Here is a 20,396-nt window from a genome sequence, read left to right as displayed (position 1 = left end):
TAAGAGCATTTTCTGTGGTTTAGTATCATATTGAAAAAAGCTCATTCAAAGTTGCCAAGGATCTCAAAATGTGACAAGTAGATAGGTCAGAATCCTCTTTCTTGTTTACATTGTCTGGGAGCTATTGAGATTGAAATCAGTGGCTAAAATGTTTGAAGTACAGTGTGTCATAAGAGTGACTGATGTGTTGGTTTGCCCAAGTGTGAGGAGATGGTGGAAATGTGGAGGTGGTTGCTTCCGAAAGATGCGTTGCCTAGCAACCTATTAGCTTTGTAGTGGGAGCTACTTCTCCTGTCTGTCCTAGCCGTTCGGAGGGTGCACCGCATAACACTGCTTGGGTGACAAGTGAAATGAGCTCCACATATTGATTTCTGGTAAGGCACCCATCTCCCTTGGGTAGGAACAGGGCAAGGGGGAGGGAACCCCATATATTAATACAATGTATATGTATCTATACATTCTTTTATAAACTTAGTTTTCACTCCGTCACACTGGTGACACTATTGATATTCAATAGTCACTGAGACGTTATGGCTCTTGCCGCTTTTAACATCACAAAACAAATTGTGGTAACAGCAAACTTCCATCTTCAATGAACAGATGTTTATGACTACCTCATATAATGCAATGATCATGTGAAGAATTCTTTATGTTGCCCATATATATCTTCCTTATTTTGCCCAAGGAAAAAGTGTTATTCTAGCAGATTTTAAGGCACAAGATGTTTGTTGCTTGAAATGTTTGTATTCTAAGTTAACACCATTAATTGTAATGATTTTTCATTGTGTGCTTTGGTTATCAGAATCATATTTTCCATGTGAAAGGGTCCTTTGCTAGCTGAATGTCTGTCTTGGGCTGAACATGTGAGACATGAGACTGCCTCAAACGGGGAAGAAGGATGAAGGGCTGTCCAAGAGTGATGGATGTTTGTTGACTGAGATTAAGGAGTATCAAAGGGAGATTGGTTGTGCTGATGGAAATCTAGTCTCCTAGTCCAGGATGGTTGTCCCGGTGCGGTTGTCCCTATTAGATGCGGTGGATTCCGGCTAATGAGATATCCCGCATACTTAGCGTGGTTGCTTTGATCCTGAATTGTGTTTGACCACATACCACCCGTAATCCCGCAATATGGATGGGTGAATTGAACAGCTAACGTGACGACTTATTCCAAAAAGAATCGCTCAGCAAATTGAGTTGCATGAAGTCATATCGGCGACAGAGAAGTCTGAATTCCAATCATTGCACTTAGTATTAGCATTTGCACATAGTATTTCTCAATATTGTTAATACGAACAAAGAAGATCACTCTTTAAAGGGTGTGTACAGTTCTGGTTGAGGTGAGGATTTAGCTTTTAACGTTTTGCGAGATATTCATAAACCACTCTATGAGATGTCAAAGAGCATGCAATTCTAAGGGGTATCAAAACTTTATTTGATGAAAATCGGTTTTGGAATGGCTGAGATATCCAAAAACAAGGTGAAACAAAGAGATCTAATAAAAGGCGTTTTCTGTCGCCTTTTATTATTTTTTGGCTGTCTCAGCCATTTGAAAACCAATTTTCATCAAATAAACGTTGAATCCTTCTTAAAATTACATGCTCTTTCATATTTCATAAGAGGTTTCTCATTATCCCACTTAGGAATGTTCAAAACATGAATCCCCACCTCAACCAGTACTGTACAGTCCCTTTAATGTTACTATAAAGTTAGAATGAGATGAGTTCTGTATGATTACTGTGTAACTCAATCATGACAAGATTAACTGATGCTCATAGACTCTTCATGGAACCTATCAATGTCTGGTAGCCAAGGGATTAACCATGTACAATACTCTCTTCTCTTAATGAGCAGTGCCCCTTAAAAAGTCCTACTCAATTAACCCTTTCTATGCCAGGGACTTTGGACAGTATTTACAACACTGTCTAGGGTTTTCTGTGCCAGTTGACACTGGAAGCAAAAGGTTAAAGGACAAGTTCACCTTCATAAACATAAGGATTGAGAGAATGTAGCAATATTAGTAGAACTCATCAGTGAAAGTTTGACGAAAATTGGACAATCGATGCAAAAGTTATGAATTTTTAAAATTTTTGTGTTGGAACCGCTGGATGAGGAGACTACTAAGGCTCGTGATGTCATATGAGTACAACAGTATAAAGAAAATGTAAAGAAAATTCAACATATTTTCATTTTTTTTCGCATAATAAAAGAACACTTCACTTGCCTCTTTCTAAAGGCAATGGGAATAATATTACCCATAACATATGTCAGTAACGAGTCAAGGGAATGTGTACTTTTTTCAATAGATGAAATTTTGTGAAATTCTCTTTATATTTTCCTTATATTGTTGTACGCATGTGACATCATACACTGCAGTAGTCTTCTCATCCAGCGGTGACTGCACAAAAACTTCAAAAATGCATAACTTTTGAAAGGATTGTCCGATTTTCCTCAAACTTTCAATGATGTGTTCTATTAATATTGCTACATTCTCTCAATCCTTATGTTAATGAAGGTGAACTTGTCCTTTAATGTTTTCTCCCATGTGCTCTGATCGTCATCAGGAATCTATTGCCCATTCTGAGTAGGATTTAGGGTGCATAGGTCTTTTTTTTTTTCAAGCTAAAGCTCATCTTTGACAAAGAATTTGGTTTTGTTCATGATTGGACCATAAATCACTCTCAAAAGAGGTGAGCCCTCCTACCGTGGAAATGTTCAGACAATAAAGAACAAAATGGTTTCCCCACTGCATGCCACCTCGGGATACTGTAAAAGTTGAAACTATCGCAAAAATGAAAGCACACATTAAACAAAATAGTTTTGCTTGTCGTATGTTCCAGTTAGTTGATACCTTGGTTCCATCGAATTAAAAACATGTGAAACTCATCTTAGCCCAGTGCAAAAAGTGACTCATACGAAAATATTCCATTTTACTGTAGTCAATTTACGGTAGTCATGTAATGTCACCTCTGCTCAACCCCAACAAGCTGTGAGTAAGACTGTTTTCCCAATGAAGCGGCCCAGCCAGTTAAAGGTAAGGAGTTCAGAAACTACCTGGTAAGTCATCTGCGTACTGAGTGAAGTTCATGTACCTGATGTGTAAGCGTAGCCTGTTTTAATAACCAAATTAGTTAAGTCACATATCCTCTCAAAGAGGTACTCCCTTTTTAAACCAGTTGAAGTTTCAATTACAAGATGTGTAGCAGCCATGTTTCTATTCTGCTTGGTTTCCATACAGGGAGGAGCAGAACATAACATCCCCATCTTAGTTTCAAGAATATTCAAGGACCAAGCAGGTAGGTCTGATCATCGGTTTTTTACCCGTTGACTTCAAGTTATGTTCACTCCCCATAGGTTTAACACATAGCACCCATGGTTCCCATACAGAGTGGGCTAATCTTGTGCTATCTGAAGGGAATGTTCATTTAATAGCTGTGACTTAGAACAGTGTCCAAAATTTGTTGAGATTAGAAGGACGAATGTACTTCTCCTTGCTTAAGATTCTTTCTCATGTGGTGAACATTCATAGCATTCATAGGACCCCTTTGAAAGTCAGCCCTGTAGTGAGTGCTGAAAGGGCACCACTTCCCAAGAGTAGAAATTGAATGCATAAATGAATAGTCATTATGTGTCTTTTCCACTTGAAGTCACCTGTAAAGGCATGCATTACTGAATGAAACTGATGGCACTTTTGGTTTGGTCTGGGAAAGTTGATTTGGTTTACTGTTTCTACACTGTCAGAAATAGGTATACCATCCAAATACAGTCCAAGTTCTGTAAAACCAGAAATATTCGCGGCATCAAACTTTTGCAAATTGTAGCCAATTGCAATTTTGGGGGCGTGAAACTTATGATATTCGCCCCTGATATTCAATGCAACATGCAAACACTTTTGCTTGCATTTTACCTTCGCAAATCTTTGTTCCTCACAAAAAAATTCATGAAAATTTCATGTACGCAAAAATTTCTGGTTTTGCAGTACAGATTTCAGCAGGGAGAAACAATAATCAATGTTACATGAATGAACATGAGAAATGGTAGAGTAAACAATAATGAATACCATGCAGAAATTCAAGGTATATTGTCATATCTTTCCTTTCAAATCAACAGATGATTTTTAAGCAAAGGTTTTGCCTTCAACAAAAAAAAAATCTGCATACAAATTTGTATGCAACAAATAGGCTTTGAAAGAGTTATCTACCTTTGATATGAAATTAGAAAATAGCAGTGAAACTATTAGAATGTCAATGGCCTCAAATTTTCCCTCTTTATTCATCTCTGAATTTCTGGCTATTAAGATGTCAAGTATACATACTTGGATTTCATCTTCCATTATTAAATCATTTAGATATTAGTTATTGTCATATTGACCACATACGTATGATCATGTGATGTGAATATTTTCAGGCTCTCACAAAAATATTCAATGAACATTGACCTACCAAACCTAAAATATTGTAATGTTTGATAGTCTCATGTGCTGATGGTAAATTCTATTTTTTTTCTCTTTCTCTGCCTGTTGTCTTTCTACCCATCTGCTTGTCTTTGTCCATCTCATCCTCCACCTCATGTCCCATTACCCCACCCACACGACCCCAACCACCCCACCCCAATACCCCCTCCACTCCCATGCCCCCCTTTTTCCCCACCCCACCGCCGACTTCAACTCCTGTTACATACTCCACAGCTGATCAGACCGGGGAACTGTATGTAGGCGATGCCATTCTCAAGGTATGTGTGTGTTAACTCCTAATGAAGGTTAAAAAGTGCGAAGCCCTTAATGGTATAACCTTGTATGTATGTGTGTGTTTGTAGGTGTGTGGGTGCATGTATATATGCATATGAAGATGTGTTTATACAGCTGTGGCATGCAATGCTGTGCAAAGATGTATGAATGATGGTACTCAGCATGCATTTTTACATGTTTAGTTTGAACTCCATGTGCAAGTGAACTGTACCTAATAGAAGAAGTTATTTGCCTGATGGCTGATGTGAAGTGCGAGCTGTTATATACCTTCTCTTCAGTTGGCCTTTTTTCTTTCTATTTGATCAATGGATGAAGAGTATTAACTTCCATAACCACCACTTACGAGTAGTCCTGCCGTTTATTGTTCGTAGACCTGCAAGATTCTAGTGGTTGTATATGAAGGGGGTAATATGAATGAAGCTGCATTTACACCATGTTCCCGGCGGCCACGGCAGTCACATTTCAGGCCACTGTGGACAAAATGGGATGGATGTGAGACAACGTGGTGGGATGGGATAGGCAAGCGTGACAGACTGTGATTGCCATAGATTCGGTGTTGTACCTTTAAACAGTCAAAAAATTTGCCATAGCAGTCCAGGTGTTAATGAGAAACCTTTAAACCTTAATAAAATGGGGTGAACACAACAAAATGCAACAGCACCTAATATACCATAACAAAATTTGGAGGCGGTCCATAGTGGGAAAATATTGTGTCGTCTAGCCTGACCAGACGCCGTGAGAACAGCATCTGATAGCTACATGTTCACCAGAGTAAAGACTGCGAAGAACAAGACTAGAATACGAAGGGGGAGAGCACGGGAGAATGTCCCATCTACCCCACAGCACACTGTGTTTTGGGCAAATGGGGCTGTCGTGGCCGCCGGGAACATGGTTTAAATGTAGCATAAGATCAGTGGGTGTTACAGTGCACCTTCCCAAAATGTTATGGTGCTCTTAAAACACTTCACAATGCATCATTACACCAGTCACTGGAATAGAAATCACAATTCAAGTGGCTTTTCCCAGGTTGCCTGCTCTCATACAATCAGCATGAGACTAGCAAATGTCACCAAAATCTGTTGCACTATGATAAACAAATTTTCGTGCTGAACCCTAATGATAGAATGTAAAAGAGAATATTTTCTGATATTCTGAACTAAACATTTAATATGCCCAAGCTCAAAGTATTGAGGGGTGGTAATTCCTTTGGACTCACTTTATGCTGTATGTATCCCAGCTTTAATCTTGATAGAATTGATCTTTCCACCATGCACCAATTTATGTAACTGGATCTAGAGGAGCACTGTGGATGTTAACCCATTGAGGATGGGCTGATTTTGCTACAACACGCATTTCCCATAGACACTTGCCCGGGTATACTTGGGACTCATCCTCAATGGGTTAAAGGTTTTGCCAGCAAGGATGCAAGTGCCATGGCAAGATTTGAACCCCAAACCCTCTGATTGAAAGACCAGTGTAAGACCAATTAGACCAAGAAACTCTAAAGAATGACAAGGAAGACCAAGTGTGCATTGAGGTGGCATGGTGGGTTTTAACTAGCGAGGTGTATCAAGCTGCAGTTGGGCTTTCCAACATTCTGGGACCTTATATCACATTTTACTTTCTTTTTCTTTTTTTCATTGTGAAGGATTGTGTGTATGCAAAAGAGAACGCTTCTGAAATTCATATCCAAAAAGTTGTTGGTGCGGCATACTAGTATTTTGGAAGATAAATGGGAGGTGAAGGAAAAAGAAGTGTTATGTAATCTCTTGCATTATGTCCAGCTTTATTAAAGGTTTTGGGCTTTAAAGGGACTGTACAGTACTGGTTGAGGTGGGGATTCATGTTTTGAACATTTCCTAAGTGAGATAATGAGAAACCTCTTATGAAATATGAAAGAGCATGTAATTTTAAGAAGGATTCAACATTTATTTGATGAAAATTGGTATTCAAATGGCTGAGATATCCAAAAAAGTGGTAATAATAAAAGGCGACAGGCCAAGCCTTTTATTAGGATCTCTTTGTTTCACCTTGTTTTTGGATATCTCAGCCATTTCAAAACTGATTTTCATCAAATAAACTTTTGATTCCCCTTTGAATGCATGCTCTTTGACATCTCATAGAGTGGTTTCTGAATATCTCGCAAAACGTTAAAAGCTAAATCCTCACCTCAACCAGAACTGTACACACCCTTTAAGGCGGTGGTTCTTAATTAGAGAGAAAGAGTGTACTGTATACACTGTTATTTTCGTGTACAGATATTTTCGCGAATGAGGAGGTCACAGACATTTCCGCGAGATGTTGTTTTCGCGAATTGACACAGAGGCCTGCATAAGCGCACTATTACCTTGCGTATGGTGACATTTTTGTGTGTTGTTAAATTCACAGTCCAACTGTGATTCGCGAAATTCACGAAAATTAAACCCTCGCGAAAATAACAGTTTATACAGTATGTGAAAGAGAGAGAAATGGAGGGGGGGGGGGGAGAGGGAGAGATTTCATGTACATTAATCAATCAGCAGATAAAAGTCTTGTAATAAAAGTGTCGCCGAATGACTTCATGCTTACGAAGTGGTACTGTCATCGACTACAATTCATTGTGCAGGAAGGGATTAGGTTTGAGTGGGAAATCTAATAACCCCCCAATTATGAGATTTAGAGAGATTCTAAATCACTTCCGTGGCCCTGGGAATACTGAATGAAAAGGAGAAGCCACTACGGGTGCAGTCAGGTGATGAATGTGTTCAGCACGTATGGGATAGTCCTTTTGTAAACCATTATTCCACAGGTACAAATTGTATCCCCAACATTTAGCTGTAGTTTCAGCATTTCAGGCTATTGCTTGCAAAGTTATTTTACATACTTTGTGTAGTTTAAGAGATGACCCTGGATATCATATTTCTTCTGCCTCTTTCTCTCTCTTTCTCTCTCCTTCTCTATCTCTTTCTCCTCATTTCTTTTCCATTTACTCTGTGCTGTAGAAGTGACTTACACAGTATATCATTTAACCTGTTCCATACGGGAACCCGGTGGCCTGTGTATTAAAAGAGATTTATCCAGGAATTCTGTAAAGAGAAGGCGCCTTTACAAAATTAAAAGGGGTGCATGCACCCCTCCCTCCATTTTTTTCTTTTTATTTCTTTTGTTTCAACAAAAAATAAAGGGGGGCGCGCCCGGTGCCCTTCCCCCTGGATCCGCCACTGATTAAGTCTATGGAGATTTCATTATGGAATGGGTTAAGATATGCAAAGGAGGATGTTATGACTAGGTGCAGGGCAATGCCATTGTGTGGATAGACTCTGATACAGTAAAATGAGTTTACAAAGAGACTGTCCCTCTGTAAACCACAGTACGGTACTCCATTTGCTATCATTTTAATCACCGGTTGCTATGACGACATACAATGCGAATTCATAGCAATGTTTTATGAGGGGCATGCTGTTCAGTAAAGTTCCTGGTAAGGAAGATGTACATTGTAATTTTGTCAGTAGCAACAGATTACTACAAGATTCGAATGCAGAAAATGTTACTCATTTGTTGTATTAACCCATTGAGGACAGACTGATTTTGCTACAGCACGCATTTCCCTTAGACACCTGCCTGAGTATTCTCTGGACTCGTCTTCAAAAGTAATTGAATTTCTTAAAGATGTCAATTAGTGTTAGAGATGTAAGGCCTAGTTATTCATTGAAAACCTGGTGCCTGTTGCATAAAAGTTACTATTGTGGTAACTTTGCCATCCAATGGTAACTACCATGGCAACAATACTCAACAGCCAGTCAAAATCAGGAATTCCATGGAAGTTACCATTAGATGGCAAAGTTACTATAATAGTAACTTTTATGCAACGGGCTACTGGTGCAGCGTAATATACACCTTGTAAAATAGATCTGATGGTGGTGGAATGATGCTTTAAGAATACAGAGAAATTGAAGAGAAATTCAATTATTTCTGAAGCTGCTCAGGTTGATTGAAGAGAGGCACATCCTTGTGTGATGTGTATAGGCATCATAGGATATAAAATAGTTTGACATGTAACCCTCTAGCCCCTAAACCCCCAGCGGTTGCCCGTCCTAAAAATCATTGAACTGCTCCTAGCAGTCACTGTATGTGTGTGTGTGTGTGTCATTCTGCTTGCAATGTGATGAGAAAATGTGTGTGTATGTATATGTGTTGTTGTTGTTGCTGCTGTTGTTGTTGTTGTTATTGTTGTTGTTGTTGTTGTTGTTGTTGTTGTTGTTGTTGTTGTTGTTGTTGTTGTTGTTGTTGTTGTTGGGGTTTTTGTGTGTGTTTTTGATTGGATCATATAATCTCTGCATCATACATGTACTACTCTGTAATCTAATCACCATAGATACATAATTACATTGTGTAGACCATCGTGTAGACCATGCACAGTGTGGTGAAATTTAGCATCCCCTTCACTGAGTACACCAGATGTGGATATTACAAGGAACCTCTGTACTGTGCTGAAAGGTTAAAGGGCTTTCAAAGGAGCAAAAAATATATCCAAAGGTTATCTTATTAGTTTGATCTCATCTTGAATTGTGTGTGGAGTTAATTAGGTAATGTTCTCTTGGTTACTCAAATATATGAAAGTACCCAGTGTATATACATTTAAAGAGATATCCATTGTTAAGCAGCAAGTTTGTTGCAGTTTTGTAGGGCAATATTTATTGGATATGTTGTTTTCTTCACAATCTTACTCAGAATTGTATTCTATTGTATTCAAAGGTCAATGGAATGTCAATCGAAAGAGCAACTCATGATGAAGCAGTAAGTATGATCAGTACATATGTTGGTGATAGTCAGTTGGAAGTACAGTGCACAAGTTTTCACATTGTATATAAAAATGCACATGTAGGTAGGGAAGAAATGCCAGGATAACACTGTACTATCTGAAACTTTTAACACCCCTTCAGAATATGTGATTAGGATTGTTTTGATTCCTTTATGTGAAAATCCAAGCACTGTACATACACGTTGTACACCTGTATGATCTTTTAACATACATGTAGACACCTAGTGAGGTGCTATAGTTTGATACTAAATCATTGAATATACTATTAAAAAGTATATTCTATTTTTTTCACCAGTTTTTAGGATTATGTATTGTAATTCAGGATTATGTTAATATTCATGTAGAATCAATTGGGCAATATCTTTATATGCTGCTCTTTGTTTGCAAACCTTGAGCAGCGAACTGTAAACGTATGCATTGTTCCAGCCACTACATGCACTTTTACTCATTTCCAGAAGATGTGGTTGATATTGAAAAGAAGTTGCATATCATGAAGAAGTATATTTCATGATGAGGTTTTAAATCTTGCTCCCTACAGGTGCAAAAACCTTTGCTTTGACTGAAGAGGATGTTTTTTTTTTTTTTTTTTTTGTTTCCCTCGCCCCAGGTAATAGCTCTCAAGAATGCCGGTAATGAGGTTGAGCTTACCGTGAGACACTTCCGGGCAGCGACGCCCTACCTCAAACAAGCAGGTGGGTATATGTACCTGGTGACATTCCTCCCTCTCTCTCACCCACAGAAATTTGTCATCTTCGGACTTGTCGGAGGCGTGCAGACTACCTTTGGTATTTAAAGATTGTATGTCCCCTTTGCAGAAGTCAAGAAATTTTGCATGGTTGACAAATGATGTCTCCCAACGTAGTGTAATTTAACGGAAATACACCTTGGGGTTTTTAAAAAGAGAAACAGAAAAACTTATCCCCTGTCACTCAAGAATTCACTCCCCTTTTGTACTGAGAGTAACAGATCTTTTTTTTTCAGGGTCCGAAGAAATTCATCAGAAGTTTTCACTTCTTTTATTCTAAAGAAGGTCTCAATCAACTGCATCTACAACATAGCATCCTATGCAAGGAATCCTGTTTTCAGGATTGTAAAAGGGACACACGAGCTCTAAGAGACCTTAATTGTTTGTTGTTTTTTTCCTGCAATCACCAGAGAGGCTAAATGGATATATTGGGTGAGATGAGGTGGTTGTTTTGATTGTCCTCCTGTGATGAGAAACTGAAGAAGATAGAAAACCAAATTCAAATATTTCCTGTTAACCAGAGCAGAATTGACATATCCTGAGGATGCTTTCTAACAATTTGTAAGTTTGTACCAACATTTGAGGACACCTTAAGGTAAAATGCATTAAATTCAAAGAAAGAGATAGAGGTAAAAAAAAAATGTATGACACAAGGTTGGACTTCATTTCACCTTAAAAAATGTGATTGAATATTTTACCTTTAATGAGCCAAAGAATAACTGATATTCCTTCTGAGTTGTTGTCACACTGGAGAGGTTGCATATAAAAAAGTTTTAAAAAATGAAAAATCTGTGTAAGGTTACCAAAAGATGGTTAAATTTTAAGGCTACTAGAATGCGTGAAGCCATGGCAACATGGATGAAAATAGATTCCTCATGACGTGACTCTATGTCTTATTGCACTCCAGCTAAACTAGCAGACAGGGGGAGGACACCAGACAATAACAACACAGCCACCACAGAAAACAGTCTGACCAACGGTGGAGACACCTGGCAGGTATGTTATATCTCTCCTATCTCTCACTCTTTCTCTGTTATCTCTCACTCTATTGGAATTGTATCAATCTGTGTTTATGTAGTCATCTGCCTATCAATCCATCCATCTATCTATTTATTTATCTATCTATCTATCTATCTATCTATCTATCTATTCATCTATCCATCTATCTATATATCTATCAATCAATCTATGTATTTATCTATCCTTCCATCTACATATCTATCTGTCTATCTATCTATCTATTTATTTATCCATCCATCCATCTATCTATCTCATTATCTATCTATCTATCTTATTATCTATCCATCTATCTAATGATCTATCTACAGTCTAGCTATATAGAGTATATGTATCTGTCTATCAATGTATGTCTATCTATTTCTCTTTTCATTCCTTTATGGAATTCACATAAGTATTTATGTATTGATCTGTTTGTTTGTGAATCTGTTATCTATCTCTCTATCTGTATGTCCATCTACATGTGCTTGCGTCTTTCTGTTCTTCTCTACATGTATCATCATACCTTCTTATTCATCTGCAGAATATGAATATGTTTCTATATATAATCTACTTGTTTATCTACCTTATATCTATCCTTCTTCCTCTATGTTTGTGTTTGTAAAAATCTTGTGACTTTTCATCGAATGTAATGTTCAGACATACTATGATGATGCATTAATCATGGGAGGATTTGTTCTTCTGGGAAATGTTGTTATGGAAACAAAATTTGACTGATTGGCATCAGAACTGAAAATAGGAATGGAGTCAAGATATGAGTGTGAACTATTGTTGTGATTGATTCAAATGTTGATACACATCAGACATTGTGAAATCCCCCATGTTGTTGAAATGAATCACCATGGTTAGACAACATTATTGTGATATCTCTTTCATAGTATCATATATCTGTCCTTACACCATATATGACTGACAAGGTTCTCTCAGACAGTGAGACAGTGGTTTTCTCTGCCTCTGCATATGTTGTAGAATGTAAGGTGCTGTCTGCATTATATACATATTTATACAACCAAAAGGAAACCACCAGCAAAGAGGATGACAAGTTTCTATTAAAACAAACGACATTCTGTGCAAAAATCAAATCTGGAGGATATACATATGTGTTGATGTCATGCATGGTAATAGTAGTAGTGTGAATAAACTTTGGCAGTGCACATGAATTCAGCCCCGTTTCAGACGTTGAGGTCCAAATTCACGTACAGTAGGTGGTTTAAACCTGGTTTAAATGTAGACCATGTTGCAAAGTTAGACCATGGTCTAAAATAAGTGTGAAAAGGCATACCTTTGACATGCATGTATCAATGCATATTTGTTACTGGATGTCTGTTGGCGTATGCAAACTGTCAGTCGTATTTACACAGATTAAATTTGCATAAACCATGGGTAAAATTTGTACCACCTTCGTGAATTCGGTCTGAGTGTCTTCTCTTTGCTACTGTTGCCATGCAGACAAGAAATGCTTCCTCCACGACAGCGACCGTCCACAGCCCAGCCCAGTCACCCTCACCCCAGCCCAAGACTCAGACCAGATGGGTGGACATGCTCTCCATACCGCTGCTCATGGCCCGGGTCACCAGGTACGCAAGTGGGACCGACAAAATCAGGTGAGTTGATCTATCCTTATGTTTTTGTGTGGACTGTGGTGACTTTAAACAATAAAATGAATACTACTTTTCTCAGAGAAACTATTGCGATTGCGTACTCATTTTCCCAGTGAAGGTTTTAATGGTTCATCACCTATAAAATTGATTGGCTTGCCTCATTCATGGACCAAAGTGTTGATAATGCATGGCATAATGATCCTCAACAGGATTTATCTTTGCATATCAAGGACAAGTCCACCTTTATAGACATGTGGATTGAGTGAATGCAGCAATATTAGTAGAACACATCAGTGAGAGTTTGAGGAAAATCGGACAATCCGTTCAAAAGTTACAAATTTTTTAGTTACTGCTCAGTCACTGCTGGATGAGAAGATTACTACAGCTTGTGATGTCACATGTCTACAATGATGTAAAGAAAAAATAAAGAAAAATCAACATATTTTCACTTTTCTTGCATAATAAAAGAACACTTGACTTGGTTCTTACAGAGGGCAGGGAGAGTAATATTACCCTTATCATGCACCAGTGACAAGTTGAAGAAATCTGCACTTTTTTCAAAAAATGTAATTTTTTAGTGAAATTCTCTTTATATTTTCCTTATATTGTTCTACGCATGTGACATCATACACTCTAGTAGTCTTCTCATCCAGCAGTGACTGCACAGATACTTTAAAAATTCATAACTTTTGAATGGATTGTCAGATTTTCACCAAACTTTCACTGATGTGTTCTACTAATATTGCTGCATTCACTTAATCCATGTGTATGTGAACATGGACTTATCCTTCAAGTTTTGATGACAGGGACATAGTGTATTCAACTAAGAAATACTGTGCCTAAATGCCTTGTCATATACAGTGTATTTGAATCTCTGTCTTTACCAGCATGTTATGCATCAGTTGAAGTATCGTGTATTGTAATTTTATGCATGATAGTTGCAGGACTAGTAGTGATATAGTACATTTTAGTAGATTAATTGCAATGTCTACTGCTAACCGTTTTTACTGCATTTTCTGTTATTACTATTTCTGTAATTGTTATTGCTGTTATCGTTGGTGAGGTGACAGGACGTGATATCTCAAATTTGGATGGAAATCACTTCATTTTGATTAATTGTCAGATAATCAGTTAAATGAGGTCCTATCCAAAGCCTGGGCTCTGTCGTACCCTAAGGTGAAACCACCATGGCATGTCAAAGGAAATTTTAAAGGAATCCATTTGTTATAGAGCTTTAGCTGCCATGCCTTTTTTTTTCACTGTCCTGAACATATGACATTATTGGTTTTTGTCATCCCTGCAGCAATTTGTCATAAGCATTTCAAATTACCTGTATGTAAAGATAGCATCTGACACTACCTTGTCCTTGCAGGCCGAATACCTTTGAGGTGATAGGAGTGGATGGGGTGTCCTCCGGCAGCCTTCTCTGTCAGAGCTCCACCGAGCTCATGGACTGGCTGAAAGTCATCAACTCGGGTGTGGCAACGCTTAATGCTCAGTCGGTAAGCAAAAAGCAGAATATTGTATGCACAAATTGTTTTTTAATTACATTGTACAATTAATTATGATTTGGCCCATTTGTCCCACTCCCTTGTAGTTGTTTTTGGTATGCCTGGGTCCCTTTCTTTTGGATGTTCTTTTCCTTGTCCTTATTCATTGCAAATCTGTGTGTTTTTTATGTGATTCCCGATCTATGATATAATGACATACAGCTTTAACATTGTGAACTTTTTTATGGGATCAGCCTCAAACGGCCAATGGCCTACTGCTGATTTCCACCACCATTTACTCAAATTGTTATGTCAATCTCCATCACACACTTTTTAATTATGACTCTGTACTTGCCTGAAATAATTTTGGTATGTATTTGATTGATATGTCTCTCTGTATGTTTTGAACTGTACTTGTGGAAATAAACTTGAATTGAATTGAATTAAAACTTTCATTGTTTCTTGCGTATGGCGCAACTCTTGTGATGTTAGAAACAAACAAAAACGTGACTGATGATTCGATTTGTGCGCGTTTTTGCCGTCGGGTGCAGTCGGTGACAAGAGTGATCATTTGCTATGGTTTTAATTGACTGCCTATGAGCAGGGAGGTCCCACCTCCTTGCCATAAGAGTCTCAGTCTGAGCAAGGAGGTATAAGTGATAGAAACATTGCCTGAGGCGCTTTGGTATCTTCATTGTCACTGCTGAATAGTTGGTCTCAATAAATAGCGAATGTGTCACAAGGTAACATTCAAAAAGGTAACATTCAAAATGACACCCACTCTATAGCTCATTCACCCCCATCCCTCCATCCCCCCTCCCCTCCCTTTCCCTACCTGCAAACCCCGTAGGGTATCAAAGTGTGATGTCATAGCCATTCATTGCCATGGAAACTGGTTCTAAACAACCTCACCTGGCCTGAATGTCTATGTGCACACCTGGTTCCAACCCAAGCTAGAACAAAAGACCAAGACATCATCACTTTTGGACACTATACAACAAACACCCCAAACTTTACTTTGGTGATATTTTGGCCTTTTACGTGAAGAACAAAACACTCAAGTACCCAGTTAGGCACCCTTTCTCCTCATTTGTCAAAGAGCCTCATTGTAGACTTTTGAGGAAGGACATGTGTATGCAGAGACTCCAACCCCAAGCACCTTCTGATCTGGAGATTCTCCCGCCCGAAACCCCTAGCAAACGGGAGACTCTAAGTTGATGCGTGCGAAGCGCGAATTTCCTATGGTTCTAGATGCTCTCTGGTGCTATCTAAGGCTTATTTTTTCAACATACAATAGCAATAAGTAAAAAATCCTCTCCAACGGGAGACACAGAGCCAGGGCGGGAGAAATTAAATCTCAAGCGGGAGAACGGGAGATTTTGCAAAAATGGGTTTTCGGCGGGAGATCTCCCGTCGAAAACGGGAGAGTTGGAGTCTCTGTGTATGTTTGAAATCTCCTACTGGCATGAATGAATGCTTTGTTTGTGGGAACACAGCATCAAAACTGCTCATAAATCTTTTGTACTACAGAAGATAATTCACCATATTACTTCTTTTCTTTTTTGCTTTCCCATAAACATAATCTGTAGAAATGTATAAATTATTATTGTCTATACCACAGTATAGAACTCCACTTGATTTTGATTTCTTTTGTGTTGCAGATGAAATTGTCCAATGACCTGTTATCTCCTGCCGACCAGGTAAGCAGAAAGCAATTAAAGCAGTTTTGATGAACAAAAACATGCAAGTTCTAGTGAAAGTGAAATGAAATGAAATGAAACAATTAGCAAGAGAGCCTATAATATTGTTGCATATTTTGATTTTCCAAGACTTGATTTCACTCAAACCTCAATCTCTGTCTGAGACAACTGTCTCTGTCTGTACTGCATGCACAACACTGAAAGGGCAAAGATTAGCATTTTTAGCCCGTTGAGGATAATGAAGTTCTGAGTATAAGGGAGTTCATGGTTAGCGCATGTCTCATTTGACCCCTACACCACAGAATTTGAAATAGCATGGACATGTGTTGTGATCAAGAATTCCTTGTTGAAGCATGGCATCTTCTATTAAATCAATGTTGATAAAAGGCATGGAGAGATTTTGCTAAACAGTGTTGATGAATGACTTACACCTGTACATTCTAATTTAGTCCGAAACACATACATTGTACTGACATAATCCAGATTCTTATAGTTGCTTGAGACTTCTTTACATTTTAAAGTCAGTGGCAAATACACAGACATTCTCATTTGACCTTTGTTTTGCACATGCGCAAATCACAACCGTGAACTCCCTTATACTCAGGCAGGTGTCTATGGGAAATGTGTGTTGTAGCAAAATCAGTTCATCCTCAATGGGTTAATGACACTTTGTATCTTGGAATGTGTGACTCCGCCTCTAATGTGTGTTTGCTGACATGCCATTGATGAAGGTTACATGAATCCATGTTTTGCTGGAGGAGAAGGAAGTGCCTGTTGTCGGTTGTCTGTGTTATGTAAACCAACAATGTGGGGATGTGTGCACAGCCAGTAGCTCTCTGAGACGGACTCTCAACCCACTACATGCAGAGCAGATTACAAATTTGAAAATTGTTGCATGACCACAAAAGGATATTAGTGAACAGAGCACCCAGTCTGAACATGCCACATGAACCACAGACATATTTAAGATGTTAGATGTGTTGCTATTATCCTTCTAGCTGTGAAATAAAAGAAATGACAAGATTAATCCTCTCTTTATGATGCAATCTTTATATTTCTTCTGTTCGAACCCTTTGCAGATCATGCACTTTGGTTGGGTGGAGGAGAGATTGGCCAGCAACTCACATCACAACGTGTGGAAGCCTAAATTCCTAGCAATAAGAGGGGCGGATATCATCATATTTGATTCCCCTCCTGTGAGTTCTCTTTCTGTGGATTCATTATTACAACTGTATATGCCATATACTTGCATTTTGCAGGGATATTATTATCACAAATTTTGCGAGTTTGGTGCTATTCACGAATTTAAGAATATATGTAGATATTAAATCTGATGCCAACATTGCAGGACACGGTTCAGAAACAAAGTGTGTGATAATGTGGTGCTGCACTATCGCAAATCTAACCACTCGCGATGATGGTTAGTCCAGATTTGGGAAAAATGATTAGACTTGCTAAATATATGGCATATACAGTACGTATTACAAGTCTTTTGTTTACAATCCGTATGGTGGGTGTTTATTGTATGCACCAAATATTTCCAGGTGACTGTATTTCCAATAATTTTGCAAGGTGATGGGCATTAGCCAAAATGAGCATTGTACAAAGATACTGCTGTCCTGTAACATAAATATTTGCATCATCTCTACAGTGGGGAACAACTTTTTTTTTTTTTTTTTGGGGGGGGGGGGAGGGATAATACTTATTTCATGATTTTCTAAAGGATGTCCCAAAGTTTGAATCCCGCCAAGTGCTTACATTCTTGGACAAGATGAGACTTTTACCCACTATGTCCCTCTTGACCCATGTGTATAAATGGGCACCTGGCAATGCGAGGGTAGTGATAATGCCAGGGCCTGCTAGAAGATCAGCACCAACACTGAAGAGGCTACCCTTGGAAAACAGGACCCAAAAATTTGTATGATTGCTTTGGTGCTTCTTAGCCAGTTTGATCACCAGCCAAACTGTCATGCAAGTCTACATTTGCAAACTATCCTCATGAAATGTATGACCTATACAGTATTTGTGATTGTTGCTTTAGTGTGGTGTTAATTTGCAAAAGTTTCATGCCGCGAGTGTTTCCAATTTTACAATAATTTACTTGAATGTCAAATATTTAAACTCAAACACTACAATGTACATTGTAACTTGTCAAATATACAGGAATTCCAGAGTCTACAAAACTTCTTGTTTCCGAAGGATTTTGGTGAAACAATGCTGAAATATTCAAGGGCTCTTCAGAATTTAGACTGTTGAATTGAATAGACTTTCAAATCACATTTACTCCTCTTACCGACAGGTAAATACAAGAGACTGGTCTCGCTGTGAAAGAAGCTATAAGCTCTATGAAGTGGTATCAAGAATATTCAAGGTAAGACGAAAAAACTGGAAGCAGTTGGACATGTAACGCCGGCATTGAGATCATGTTACATGAGAAATTCAATTATCAGACACGTCTGCAGTGAAACTAAACCCATGTTGTTCGAGCAATTTCCGCGGCCAAATTCCTACATCAGGGCTCTCGAAAAATGGGAAGTCTTTTAAGACGATACAAATGCATTTAGAAGAATACATCTAAATCTTGGCTACCAATTAGTAATTCTAGAACAACTGGAAAAGAAACAGTTGCAGATTCCAGATGACTGAACAGAATTTGGCAAAACAGGACGAACTGCAACATCCACCGATGCAACAGAATGATGACCTGCACTAATCACCAACTTAATTCAAGACACTCTGAAATAAAACCCTCAGAAGAGGGAAAATTCAGCAATGTGCATACAGTCAAATTTCATATTAAAAGGCATGATTATTTTTTATTGATAAAAATCAATTATCAATTAATACATATTTTCATGCTTGCAACAATATCGCTGACAAATTTCGTTGAAAAAACAATGAAAAACAAAGAGTCAAAAAACAGAAATACATAAGAAATAAAAAGAAATAAAATACCTATTTTTTTTTTCTTTTTATGGCACAATTTTTTTCCACTTTCTTTTGCTAAGGACACTTTAAGGAATATGTACACACAAAAAAATTGCTTGTTGGAGCTTTATTTAGTGATCTATAGCAAATAGTCTGATGTCACACATACAGAAGTATGAATTAGTACAATTCAACATAAATGAGAATATTTGAAAAAAATATTACGGATGTTTAGATTATGTCATGGGCAATGTGTGTGTGCTGATTTTTGTCGCAATGGAAAGATCGATGATAAATGAATGTTCTCTCTTATTAGGATGCCGAGCTCCAAGACGACCGTGCCCACTGCTTCCTCCTCCAGTCCGGGGCGGATGACTGCCACTATCTCAGCGTGGAGAACCGCAGCGAGCTCAACGTCTGGCAAAGCGCCGTGCTCCGAGCAACGCACACGGCCGTCACGAAACTCGGTGTAAGTTGACATTTGGCAGCTCTCGGGGAACCCTCAGTGATTGTTAGAAATTGATGGCAAAAGGACCTCAAGACCCCTCTTTGTTGATGTGCTATTTCTAATAGTGAGTTGGGGAAAATCCACATTAGATTACTAGCTTTTTGACAGTGAGTATTGTACCTCTAGCTCCTGTTCGCACCATTTTGCATGTTTGTTTTGGCTTGCATCACTCTTAATTTCATATCTATTCCTTAATCTTTTTTTTAAGGGTGCTTTTCGATATGCTGTTTGTTTTTGTTTTGACATTAGGTGCATCCACAGTAGAAGTACCTTGGTATCAAATACCACTGTAATTTGTTGGCACCATTCTTATTGGCAAAATACCATGGTTTATGTAATAGATACCACGGTATTTTAGTTGGTACGATTCTCATTCATGAAATACCGTGATATTTTTCCCAAAGCTCCACCTCTCTGAGGCAGGCACTGTACATACACATATCTCTTACGGAAAGTATGTCAGGTCACTTGAGAAGTAACCTGCAATGCAGTATTTTTCTATATTGTGACATGATTCACATGAAATGCATGCGTGCATATTTCATATGAAGTTTGATTTACCATCCTAAATATACAATGTATTTTGAAATGTAATTTGTGATCTATTTTGCATTGTATTTGCATTCATATTGCAATATACCACATTAGTGCGCTATTAATGTGAACGGGTTTATTGATAGGTCTACACCTTCAAATTAATACTTTCATTCATTGTTCATAAGTGTACTGTATCAATTTCTATTAAAGACTAAAACATACGGCTGTACATGGAGGAAGAGAGTCGTTGGCTTGACCCTTGACCTGGCAACGGGATTCACTCTTTTTGATGCACACAATAAGGTGAGAGAAGATTCAAGCATTT

General features: G+C 38.3%; 1 protein-coding gene across 1 annotated transcript in view; it reads left to right on the top strand.

The window, feature by feature from the left end:
* The window catches only part of LOC140239999 (gamma-2-syntrophin-like), a 119,531-nt gene that overhangs the window by 96,992 nt on the left and 2,143 nt on the right, over positions 1 to 20,396 (top strand). Inside the window, exons 5-16 of the mRNA XM_072319807.1 lie at positions 3,236 to 3,293; positions 4,685 to 4,728; positions 9,479 to 9,520; positions 10,153 to 10,237; positions 11,198 to 11,286; positions 12,757 to 12,911; positions 14,281 to 14,410; positions 16,060 to 16,098; positions 17,178 to 17,294; positions 18,398 to 18,469; positions 19,343 to 19,495; positions 20,282 to 20,374. Of these exons, the coding sequence (XP_072175908.1) occupies positions 3,236 to 3,293; positions 4,685 to 4,728; positions 9,479 to 9,520; positions 10,153 to 10,237; positions 11,198 to 11,286; positions 12,757 to 12,911; positions 14,281 to 14,410; positions 16,060 to 16,098; positions 17,178 to 17,294; positions 18,398 to 18,469; positions 19,343 to 19,495; positions 20,282 to 20,374 (1,077 nt within the window). The remainder of the gene's footprint in view (positions 1 to 3,235; positions 3,294 to 4,684; positions 4,729 to 9,478; positions 9,521 to 10,152; positions 10,238 to 11,197; positions 11,287 to 12,756; positions 12,912 to 14,280; positions 14,411 to 16,059; positions 16,099 to 17,177; positions 17,295 to 18,397; positions 18,470 to 19,342; positions 19,496 to 20,281; positions 20,375 to 20,396) is intronic.

The sequence above is a fragment of the Diadema setosum genome, chromosome 16, assembly GCF_964275005.1.
Source record: "Diadema setosum chromosome 16, eeDiaSeto1, whole genome shotgun sequence".
Lineage (NCBI taxonomy): Eukaryota > Metazoa > Echinodermata > Echinoidea > Diadematoida > Diadematidae > Diadema > Diadema setosum.
The sequence above is the reverse complement of the archived record's forward strand: the minus strand, read 5'-3'. Positions and strand labels throughout refer to the sequence as shown.